General features: G+C 39.1%; 1 protein-coding gene across 3 annotated transcripts in view; it reads right to left on the bottom strand.

The window, feature by feature from the left end:
- Positions 1-12942, bottom strand: part of LOC104145893 (transducin-like enhancer protein 4) — a 109840-nt gene that overhangs the window by 39013 nt on the left and 57885 nt on the right. For 2 of the 3 annotated variants that reach the window (XR_011137378.1, XM_068925254.1), the window contains exons 7-8: positions 5968-6172; positions 5557-5573 (exon numbers count right to left, since the gene is read on the bottom strand). Coding sequence is in view for 2 of the 3 variants with exons in the window: in XM_068925254.1 (XP_068781355.1) it covers positions 5557-5573; positions 5968-6172 (222 nt within the window). In the remaining variant the exon portion in view is untranslated. The remainder of the gene's footprint in view (positions 1-5556; positions 5574-5967; positions 6173-12942) is intronic. The other variant, XM_068925255.1, reaches the window with a different exon arrangement.

Below are 12942 nucleotides of genomic sequence, written 5' to 3'. Positions count from 1 at the left end.
TGGAATTAGGGCACCTGTTACATTCTGCACAGTTTACATGCCCAGAGGCAGATATCAATTAATACTGAACAAATTACTGTATCACAAGCCAACAGAAGTTATTCATTATATTTTGATAATGCTACCCCCCAAACACCCATGAAGATCTAAACACAACTGTTGTGGAGCAAAGTTTAGTTAAAACATGCTCAACTTAAAACAACCACTACAGAAAGCTAAGTACATGCACTGCCTTGTTTTTCATATGGAGAAATACACACACACAATCTGTGACATGAATGTGAGATGTTTTAATTTTAACAAACATGTGAAGTGCTTTTCAACTGAGTGGTGTTAACATAGTAAAATAATCAGAAATAAATTCTGCAACTTTCTTTGGATGTGTAACAGATAACTATGTTTCTTTAACTTGTTAAATACATACTGGATGTAGTAGGATTTGGAGAGAGACTCATGCCACTAGAAGTCTCACTTTAAAGAAACATGACTATTTCGACAAAGTCTATGGTGGTGTATCATGTCAGTTTATGTGGTGTTCCTCTACCAGCAGAGAAATGAAGTCACAGCAATGTAATTACATTTGGTAATACCAAAAGTACAATGATATATTTTGGACTTTCTGATTTTAAACTACCTTGCTCTTTGCAGAAGCATTATATTCATATAACTTTAAAAAAAAGTATCAAATTATAACTGCAGGAGTGAGTAGCTTACTCTTTCTTACATACTAATGAACAGAGGCCTAAACATTCAATAGTGGCTAACAACACAAGGAGCTAAATTGAGACAGGCTCAGGTTTTAGCAAGCACTGGAGCACCTGCCAACAGGAATTTAAATGGAACATGAGAATCACACCACTCCACTTCCTCTGCATTTGCCACATCTATATACCTATTGGCCTTCACACAGATTAAGGCAAAAATAATCTTATTGCCAAATCCACTTGAATTTGCCCTGACAGACTTCTAGTTCACTAACATGCTGGACAGAAATTCCACCAAAACATACATGGATACATTTGATACGTTATATCAGAAGCGAAATTATCCTTTCCTTTGAGCCTTTTTTCCAGAGGAGTCTTAAACAGGCTAGTTTTTTATTCCTGCAATGAGACTGCAGCTTTTAATTATCAGCTCTTATTGCTGCAGAAACAGTAACCCCCAATGCCAAGATAAACCGAGTCCCCACTGTGTTGGAATGCCTAACTATAGACATGATCTGTCCCAAATAATTTACAATTCAAGTGGAAAAAAAAGCGATGCGCCAAATGAGTGTAATGAACAACACAACTAGCTTAACAACAGAAGTGGAAAAAAATTACATGAGTTCAACCTTCTGTACAAGACTGATTCAGAAGACTGAAATTTTTGAATAAACTGTAAGAGACATCATTGGCTATCTCTGTCTGACCCACAACCCAGCTAGCATCAGGGGGATGCCTTACTCCAGGTGTCACTGCAGACAGCAAGAGTCACAGGAAGAAACTACTAGTGCTAAATTACTTTCTGCCAGATTATACCTTTTTCTACAAAATACTTCCTTCCTTAGTTTTTTCACAGGATAACGTTTTTTTACAGAAGGGACTTTGTTAGGGACTGGAGAAACTTTTGTCAAACTTGTCCCAGAGAGGGTAGGTGAGGACCAGGGCTGGGACAAACAACATATCTCTTAGACCAGCAAGTCTTACAGGAGGTGGAAAAATCCTTGAGGGGCACAATTTGCAAGTAAGAATCCACGACAGAATAATCTTAAAATAAACAAATAAATAAAGTTTTACTGCTTAAGAAAAGGAGTCACACAATCTTTTGTGAAAAGCCGCACAGTTAACTGCAGTGTTGCTTGTTTGTCTGTCTGCCTAAACACACTGTATTCCCTCAGAGCCCTTAAGACACTTTTAGAAAAGCCCTCATGTTTGTCACCCCTTCCCTTCCTTTTGCCCGATGTGCTCCCTTACCAGTTGTACAAAGAGCAGTAGCGTGACCCAGTTTACGAGGCGTAGAGTTTTCCCACACTTCAAACTTTGCAAAGGATCCTGAGGACTGAATCCAGCACAAAATCAAAAAGCTCCCCAAGCTGCTTTCCTCCACGGAGCCTGTCATGCTGACGCTGATCTATTATTTAGGAGTAGCTCCTGGACATCTCATGGTATCAGGAAGGTCCCTACTCTGTTTCAGCAGCAAACTGCTCACTCCAGAGAGGTATCTGGAAGGAACCAAGCCCGGTTTGTTTTATCGGGCAGAATATGTTGCACTTAGAAGGGTGATATAAAGTGGAATAGTACCGTGCCTGAAGAACTGGCTTTTGATGTCAGCCTGCCTTACTTCGTGGCTCCAACTGCTGCTCTTGGCTTCAGTGCTCAGCTGTGACACAAATGAGTTTTCCACCACACTCCCTGAAGAGCCTGTAAAACCATGCGTGCAAGTAGTGTTACACAGCCCTTCCCATCACCCTCACTCCCTACTACTTGTCTGAAGGGAGTAATCTCATACCGCGGGTCCCCCTGCTTGGATGGAAGTCTAAAGTTAACAGTGTTGGTGAATCAGCCGTTGCCTACATCCCCAGGCACAACTAAAAGGAGGGTCAAGACAAGCATAATTAGAGACACCAAGTTTAATGAAGAAAACTGCCTGACAAGTCAAAAGCACTGGAACTAGTGGCAAGAGATTTCCAAAATGAGGGGAACAGGACACTTCAATTGAACTCCTTTCTTTGTACCAATGGGTGGGGTACCATAATTACCCGAATCCTACAGTAAAGCCTACATTTACACTTTCATGAGCTATTCTAAAATCTGCCCTGCTTAATAATCTGTATCAGCAAGAAAACACTTTAAAGTGCCTCTCACAATTAAACCCAGCCACAACCTTGTATAAATCAAAATTTTGCTACCATATCAAAATGTTACACTGGGACTGTATACCGTTGCCCATATCCTCATTATATGCTACACTAATTACTACCAGTAGATTCAGAATTTTCTGCACATTAGAGGCTTTTAGAGGAGCTATAAAAAAATTCAGGTACCATTAATTTAAATTTATATTGAAATTTCCTTTTGACAGATGGCCAAAAATTACTTATTGTTTAGTGTACCAGACCTGTCTGTTTGCACATTAGAAGAGGAAAAGGAAAAATTAAAAGCAAGAAGGAAATTTATGTCATGTTCATTACCTGTTAAATGTTAAGGAGTATTATCCTGCATGAATAAATTATTTCATACATGCACACAGACTCCAGCTGCTGGCAACTGGCACATTCTGGCTGACAAAAACCATCAGGTCACACAGTACACAATCATAAAAAGCCTCTCTTAACCAGGAGCCACTTAAGGGAGGACAGATTGATAGAACAAGCAACTAACTGCTATTCTGGGCATCACTGAAAACATTTAAGGAAATTAGCAAACTATTTCACCTTGCAAAGCTGGCTGCAAGTCCCATATGCTGACACACAATCCAATTCACAACCTGAACACTGTGCAAGACAGACATCTATTTATAGTTACCATTTCAAAATAAACCAGTACAAAGTAGTCACACCTTCCTCTCAGTCTCCAAAGCTGTATGCATAATTGTGCATTTGAGTCATTCTAAATAATTGCAGATGAATTAAACAAAATCAACCTTTTTGGTATAAATATTCCCTGTAATACGCATGCCAGCATAAATACCTCAACATCCCACAGACATTATAGGAACAGTACTAACATATTTCCTTGGAAAACAGTGATTAGTATACCCTATATATTAATAGTTCTCTTCATTCACTTTACTAAGTGAAACGTTTGTGGTTCCAGCTATACAGGTATGCAGACTCACTAAGGAAACCAAGTACTTTCGTATTCTCAGATTTAGAAATCTGCCCTATCTTTCTTTATTTGTTCAGGTGCAGGGGGGTGGGAAAATCTACTGACCTATTTGTCCATGGTGAACAGGGATGTTCTAAGGAAATCATCATTAAGTTGTGCACAATTTGCATAAAGCAAGAATGCCAGTGTCAAGTCCTTGTGACAAAGTAAGTTGAAGTGAAAACTGACGTGCTGTTGTCTTATGTCTGCTGATAGACAGCTTTGGTGCCTTTGCAGCTCGCAGAAAAAACTGAAAGTTCCTGTCAGGTCCTGGTTGTTATGCAGAGCCATGTGAGTAACAGTAAAACTGACAACAATCAGCTCAATTTCATTCTGCTGGGACCCAGCAAAGTTGCCGGTGGCAGAATAGACATGATGGGAAAGGGTACAGGACATGTCCCCACCTGGAGCTGCCAGAAAAGCAAAGGAATACCCCATCACACCAGAACCCGCACAGTGGCAGATCCCTGGTTGGGGGCAAGGCTGAAGCCCAGGTGGCGTGCTTTTGATCAGTCTACCTCGGACACGCAAATAACATCTTCCTGGAAACTATCTGGTAATCTTGTCAAACACACCTAAGATTTTTGTTAATTAATATCTCTTTTGCCATTGGCCAACCAAGTATGAATAACTTATTTCTAAAAAATACCATTGAAAAGTTAATAAATTGATTCCAAGTGTTCAGTCAGTTGGGCACATGTGTCTTACTCTTTGTGAGATAAGCATCTCTCATTTCACACTCACCATCACCTAAAAAGACTTATTTGTATGCTCCTAAAAATTGTGCGATCCATTCAAGCTCTGATGAGTAAATATATCTAATTACTCAGAAATACGTAGGTAACTGTGTAACTGGCAACAACTGGGTCTGCTGTGACTTGATAAACTGCCAGTGGCAGCTAGGAAAGCAGAATGAGCTAGGAGAGGGCAGAGAGAAGATGCGCTTCCACTTGCAGCATTAAAATCACAGGAGCCTCTATGAGAATTTGATAGCTCTCGAGTATGGACCAGCATCCAGGCACATATGTTGAATCACAGTAGTATATATCACAGAATGCTCAAAATTATGAGAGCCACAGTTATATATTAATCTATAAACACTACCATTTACAGGATGGTGCACATATGTACACTACAGAGTCATTCAGTGTTTGGAAATTAACTTTTGGGAGTGGAATACAAGAGCCTTAACGTGATTGCCATCTTCTGTGGACTAGAGAATAACAGGCCTTTCCTCTCCCACTGAGCTAACTACTTTAAAACAATAGCGGATAGGACTCCACTTTTTTCCTGGGAGTGACTGATCTTGCTATATCTGCATTAAGAGTATATCATTAGGATATATCAGAATTATAGTTTTACAGGCTTTGAAGTTTTAAAACTACTGGCTAATTCTTTGTTTCATAAGCTCACAGAACAGCCTTCTCTTCCCATGTACAGGAAGAGGCTCAATTCTGAAGAGTCAGCCTAGGAGCAAAAATGTGATCATTAGACTCACTGGATAGCAAGTCATGTGCAATCCTAGTTATAGAATACATATAATCAGCCACTTTCTAAATGTATTACGTAGTCTACATTTCTGCTAATCAACATGCATGTCACAATCCAGTTTCAGTTTGTGACATTTTCCACAATTCCAGTTCATACTTCAATAAAATGCAGCGTGCAGCTCTTTAAGTCCATCCTTCCACCTATGAAAGAGTCCTACCTTGATGGAGTCTCTGTCTGCAGGCAGAACAGCCACAACAGGTGATGAGTGAAGGAGGAAGCAGTGGTGGCAGCAGCAGGGGATGAGGAGGTGGGAGGAGAGAGAAAGAGAAAAGTACTAGTTAGTTTACATAAAATTATACATTTATCCTACTTGGAAGAAAGAATTCTCATGTCTGTTAAATAATAAATTGCATAGATGTTAATTTTTCTGTACAGTTAATTAATACTGTACAGCCAGATTTATAAAACCTGATTTCTACCATTTGAATGCACTTTCCAACTACAATTGGGTAATAAATACTGAAGCAATTAGCTAGGAGTTCCTGTCATTTTTCTTTTTTCTTTTTTTAAAGAAAAAGAGAAGCAAAGAAAAATGAACAAAGCCATGCACACATCTGGCAGTGCCTACCTCTTTGGTGATCGTTTTCATGGTGCTTCTTTTCATCTTTAATCGGTAGGTGAGATTGCCCACCCAGCGCACTAGACAGTGCCAGAAGGCCAGTGCTGCTGCCAATGGGTGGGATGGTTGGAGGCTGCAAGCCTGAGGGGTGTGGGGTGAGAGGCACGGGGAGACCATGTCCATGTGACAAATGCTGGGCCTGGAGTTGTTGCTGCTGTGAAAAATGAAACATAGATATTGAATTTGTTCAGGGAACAGGGGGTTGTCTGATTGATCACGTACATCAGATGTAATTGATCAGATCAATCAATACACCTGATTGATTCAGACAGATGTAGGGTCACAAAAATATCCTGGCATTTTTAAAATGTCCTTGTGTTTGAACACAACACAATCTGTGAACCTCGTGCCAAATTAAACAGCAACAAAAATAAGAGACTAAAGTAAAGAAATTTTCCAGTTTTGGTGAAATTCTTATTCTTCTGACAGAGCTATTAGATTTTATTCTTCCTAGCAGAAACACACCACGTACACGTCTAATCAAAACATGTAACTATAAAAGCAGTTATATATATTAAAAAAAAAGTCTGAAAATTGAGAAAATTAGTATTAAGCAGCTCTCCCAGCGCTACTGCACAGTATGCAGTGAGAGTTAATTTGAAAGAGAAAACCTGAATTAACAATCCAGAAAAGGAAACTGGTTGCAGCCACCATTTTAAGCCCTTTAAGTGTCCTCAGCAGTACTTGAGCAAATTACTAAAGAAAATCTAATGTAGCAAGGCTTGGGTCCTCCTGTAGGCTTGCTCAATAATGCTGAAATAATTGGGCACTCTGTGCACATTTAGTGATGCTCGAATGAAAAGCTAGAGGCCTGCCCTTGTACTCTTCTCTAGCTGCTGACTCTGTGTTGTGACAGGTTTATTTAAGTGGGACTGTGATGCATGCACCAGTAACTGTGCTGACAAGAGTTTAAAGTCATTTTTATCAGTACACTGGCAACACAGAGAAAGCCCTTGAGAGGTTCAAATTGGAGTGCTTGATCTCAACCAAGGCTGCATCAAGCTCTGCACTATACTAACCACTGTGGGGTACATTGTTTGTTGCTGTTGAATGGGAAGGCAGAAAAAAAAAAAGAGAAAAGGTTATGTTAAATATATCCCAAGAGAGATCTGTTCAGGTCTATGGCTTGCCTGCTAACCATCCAACTAACTTCTGTTCATACAGTTACTAGCTTTGAAACTTGCTTTTAGTTTTTAAGCTGTCACTTCTCAGGACTCATGGTAAATCAAATCAAAAGTCCTCTAGGATTGTACTCTCCCCTGCATGTTTTCATAAAGGGCTTTAGAGGAAGAAGAAATAAAAACTTATTTTACATAAAAACATTCCATTTTAAATTCCTAATTGTGAAGATTCAAGTCCTTTTATTTGTTTTTCACTTGAATCCAAATTCATTTCCCACCTCACTCCAGCTCTTTAATCAATCAAGAAACAATATGCCGTTCACTTGTTTTTTCCCTCCTCTCCCTAGCATGAATCTTTATTTAACGGTGAGTTGAAAGTAAAAGAATGCAATTCACACACAGCACAATACATACCTCAACATTACACACAGTCTCCCAATACCTTCCTATGAACGTTTAGGAAGGTCTTTTAAAGGTCCTTTTCTTACTTTTCAAAATACAATCCATGCTATGGAATCCGAATGGCAGTGTCAAGTATGTGTCACCCAACTTAGCCCAGAGTCAAGGAAAGGAGGGGAACAACAAAAAAAAAAAAAAACAAAAAAACACCCAACAAAAAACCCACCCCACCCACACAGAAAAGAGATTTCTTTTAGGTGGAAAAGGATCAGTCCTTTCCCTGCTTGCAAGTCCATGTCATCCTAATAGTTTTCCCTTTTTGTAGAATGTATCAAACACATTTTGTTTGTTTGAAATGCTCTTATGGAAGGATGCTTCATTGCTCAGAATTTAAAATTAACTACAACAAAATAGAACAAGAGCCAACTGTGTATTGTTGAGCTTCAGTGACTGAATGGGGCTGCCTTACAGCCACAGAACAAGCTGACATGCGGGATTTGGGGGAGGGACAGGGTAGGAAGCACAGAGGAGAGAAATAGAGAAGAGGGAATAGGGGAAGAGGGAATAGGGGAAGAAAAGAAATAGACAAAACATCCTGTGTTCTGGAGTCTCAATTTTCTTTTTAAATAAGGAATTTCCAGCTCCCATTTGCAAACATGCTATAAACCAAAGCAAGATGATGTTTACCTGAATCTGCTAGTGGCTTGAGGCACTGGCTTTGAGAAGGGCCTGAGAATATCAGCAGTGACAGACTGTTCCCATCATTAACTGTATCATCAGTGATCCAAGGATACAAGATAAGGGACACTCATGGCATAGTACTGTACAAGTTACACAGATCTGCCCACTGATCTACATAACCCGCATTATTTGACCTCCTCTATGGATACAGGATGGTTTGCAAAGAGCTAAAAAAAAAAACAAAAACACAAAAAAAATACTGCATCAGCAATGTAATCCTTGTTTGACTGCTGTGTGTTGGGAATTTTGCAACATAGCTCGCAGAGCCTGCGCTGCTGTCTTACTAACTTGGATGTACCAAACAACCTTAACGTTTTCTAGAAATAACATGGATGCCAAGAGTACTGTGTGTGATGACACCTAGGGTTGACAGTGCCTAGTGGCTTGAGATTACCCAGAATATCATGTTTGACCCAAACCCTCTTGGCCAAGAACTGATGCATTTTCCCTGCAAGTTGAACTGCAGAACACTGAAAATAAGTGAAGAGAGGGAGGAGAAAAAACAACAACAACAACAAAAACCCAAAACACAACCCCACAGCCCTCCTGCCATGGAAAACCATATGGTTATGAATAGATCAGGCTCTTCTATGCAAAGTGATGGGAACTTGAAATCTAGAAAGAACATGATCTCCACAGTCATTAAATTGTCATTTACTGACATGGCAGAATTTTGGTTCGATTTAGCCACACAAAACGAAAACTAAATTGTTAAATAAATCTAAATAACACACAAAATTCTATTATTGCCTAAGATGTCTGTATCTAAAAATCACATAGAGACATGGACAAACTGATGGGACTCCTGGAAGTCATGCATTTTGTTAGACTGGAGTGGGACTAAAAGTTTAACAAGAGGAGGATTGTGAACAATGATTGCATTGGTGCAAGAAAGGACCATAACCTCCTCTAACATGACACGCAATGTTGTATGGCAAAAGTGAGACATTGGTCCAAAAATAGAAATGAAAATAATCCAAATGACATACTGGGCAGACTCTTGCCCTCAGAATACAATCCATCGTGGGGACAAAGCTGGCAGTAATCATGGCGGGGGGGGGGGGGGGGGGGAAGTAGTATGGTCCCATAATTACGCATTGTTTGCTAAAACACATATTCAAGAAGGCAGAGAGAGAAAGTGACAGTGCATCTCTAACTGCCATTTCCAGATCTTTGAAATCCATTACTACATTCAAATACTCACAACATTCACAGCTTGGTTTTGCTTTTTCACATGTCATTGGTGAATATCAGCTTGCAGGGTGACCTGTACACAGCTGCTTGGTTACAGGGAACATTTGAAAAATACAGGGAACTACCTTATCCACTGGGCATCAGGTTAGTGCTACTAAATGCTAGAAAACATGGTACCCTCTGTAATTCTCAAAATGCCAGAGATGGAGCAGTAAGACAGCTGGTTTTACATTGACAGATATTCTCCCCAAACAAATATTCCACTACGGAAGAAAGTTTTACACCCGTTTCTGCCTATATAATGAATATAGGAGATCATAAAATCAGATACAATTTAAAAACTTGCAAGGAAAGCCTGAAAGTAAGTCAACTGAGCAACATCAATTTTTTTGATTTTGCTGTAACACTTTTGCTTTTTTCCCCTCCCATCTCCACTTTTTAATGTGTTATCCTTACTCATATCATTCATGAACACTTAGCATGTGGTTAGCTTTAGACAATCCTAACACAGTTGACTACACTATGCTTAAAGTCAAGCATGCATGTGTTTTCAGGATTAGTGCATAACTTGTGAAGGCAGTACATCAGGCTTTATTGCACTGTAAATATTCCTGAACTATTTAAAAATGAAAACAGCAACAGTTAGCTACCTAGAAATACAACCTACAGAACACTACTGGATTGCAATGTTTTTAAGAAATGTCCAAGATGCAAAAATATAAAAGCAAGGGCAATCCCAGGGGAAAAAAAAACACATCAAGCAAATAAACAACACACTGCATTTTTTGTAATAAGTTTATGAAAATGCTTTTTTAAATCAGCACAGTATCAAAACTGAAGTAAAATTTCCAAAACTTATTAACATATATCAAATAAGAGATAACATCTGTTTGCTATTAATCTGTTTTTTAAATTTTCTCAGTACTCTTCTATATATTCTACAGTAACACAGGGTAAAACAACTAACTTCCAATGCCATGTCTAAACAAATGGGTAAAAATGCTTTGCAAAAGGTTCTTATCTGAGTACCACTAATTTTCACAACTGCAATTCTAAATATTGATGCTTAGTTTAATTCTTTTCCCCACACATCTTAAGAGATCAAACGTGACAATAAACCCACTAACAAATTAGCTCTCTTGTTATAGTCAGTACATTCAAAGTCTATTTTCCTGGAAAAGATTCAAATTTTTACTGGATACTTTCCAAACAGCTCTGTGTCACAGTAATCTACTACTTTTCCCCTTATAGACCCTGAAAGCTCACAGCTGTTATCCAAACCACCTGAAAGCATTAACTAATGTTAACTAATCTTTCAAAAACATATTTTAGATCTATAAACATCTGCGTACTACATCTACCTGCAATACTGCTGGGGGAGGGGGAACCCCCAAAATATCTGGATAAAATTGCTCCATGAAATTTTTTTGAATGATGTGATAGATTGCTCAGAGTGAATCATTAGTAAGATAGGACACAAAAGAGCAACCAAGATGAAGAGGAAAGAGAGAGGTGAAAACAATGGCTCAGGAGTACACAATGTCAATACCTGGTTCAAAGATCAGCACGAAAAACAACAGAAATGAAAGTACTCTGGCACACAAAGTTAAGGGTGCATTTAGGACCATAAGCATTTTTGCATAACATGCCTGTTTGCACCACCTGACACAATAAGCACTATTTTTTCTTCTTCGCATAATTCTCTCTCTATTGACATAATGTCACAAAACAGATTTTTCTGATATTAAGACACGACAAAAGAGTCTACAAAGAGTCATGCAGTAGCTCCTCCAGTTAAATGGTCCCAGAGGTACGTGCCTATATATCATACGATCCGTTTGCCGTAAAGAGACTGCAGTACCTAGGTAGGATGGAGCAGCCTACTACACCCTTGAGGTCACTCTTTGAGAGTGACCACTTTGCAAATGAATGTGCTTTGTGTGAAAGGAAGGTGTTAGACATTGATTGGCACTCTAAACACTCATATGCAGCTAATCTACCGGAAAGAATGGATTTCATTTCTGTTCACAAAGGGGAACGATTGCACGGGTTAGAGAAAATCTGGGAAAAAGTTAAAAACAATAAAAAGGAGAGAAAGAATAAAGATCAAATAAAATTTTAAAAAGCAAAATGTCAAGCTGCTTATTCTCTGCGAACCAGGAATTTCTGTCTTTGAGGATGTTGATTCTACAGGAGGAAAGCAAGCTACACTGAGAAAGCTATGAGGGGAAGGGAAAATCAATGACTGTCATTAATCAGAAGGGGAGCATTTAGAACTCCTACATAAATAACAAAAACTATCAGAATCATATCTCCACAAATTGTCTCAAAGATCTTTTAAATGATCCAGGCACAAAAATCAACTTCAGAATCACATCGTGGGTTGAAAGGTGATATTTGCAGAGAACATTTCTGTTCTTAATCATATATATAGGAACATCTGTCAGGATACACATTTCACCATTTGTCCTCCCTTCCCCTCTTACAACTATTTTTCACTCAGTAAAAAGGCATACAGAGGAAAAACAAAACAAAAAAATCAAAATCAACCAACCAAACAAAAAAACAATCCACCACAAAATAAAAGACCTGGTAAAAGAGGCCAGCATTTTACTAAAGAAAGAAAGTTGCTTGCAAAAGGTTAAGTGCATTTTTTTCCCCCAGAATCTGGAAGTTCAGTAGTTCATTGTTCTCCTCACAGGACTCCTCTCTATTTCAAACATTTTCACCCTGGGGGTGAATGGAGGAAGAATAAGGCTCTTTAGAATCACTTTCTATTATCACTTAATAAAGGGCAAAAATTCTTGCATAAATCATACCACTTAAGCTCTCTTCTCCCCCCCCCAACTTGCTAGCTAACAAAAAGAAAATTCACCTTTTCTGCAAGAGAAGGCAGAAAGCACCAAATGTAGCTACACTCAAGGTCCTACCGTGCAGAGGGCTGGCGGCCTCACAACCGCCGCACATATCAAACCTGCACTTCAAGACATTTTTACATAGACCAATACAGAGAAAATAAGAATGATGGCAGCAACGGGGCATCTACAGTCACACGCAGACAGACTGATTGCAAAAAATGCCTCTAGACACATGCACATTGGTTGAAACACGCAATTTACCAAACTGCTCCACTCATGTCCTACCCCCAGACACTGGGGAAAGATTTTCTCTCATCTGGACTAGGAGCAGGACAACACTGTCTGCTGTGACTTTGTGAATGTTGTTGCTATTCTTTATGATTAGACAAGGAGAGAAATCTCTAGACTTTGCAGAGTGCATTCCCAAACCAACTTCTTCTAGAGTCCTCATGTGAAAGTTTCTGACCCCCTAGGCTATATAAACATGACCAAAAGGTGACAAAAAGCCATTTGAGTCAAATAGTAAAACTGTTAAAAGTTAGAAGGGTTCAGTAATGTCACCGGTCACACAGATCTGAGTTGTAAAACCATAGGCAATACTATCACCTGAG

This window comes from Struthio camelus, chromosome W, assembly GCF_040807025.1.
Source record: "Struthio camelus isolate bStrCam1 chromosome W, bStrCam1.hap1, whole genome shotgun sequence".
Lineage (NCBI taxonomy): Eukaryota > Metazoa > Chordata > Aves > Struthioniformes > Struthionidae > Struthio > Struthio camelus.
This window is presented reverse-complemented; position numbering and strand designations above follow the sequence as displayed.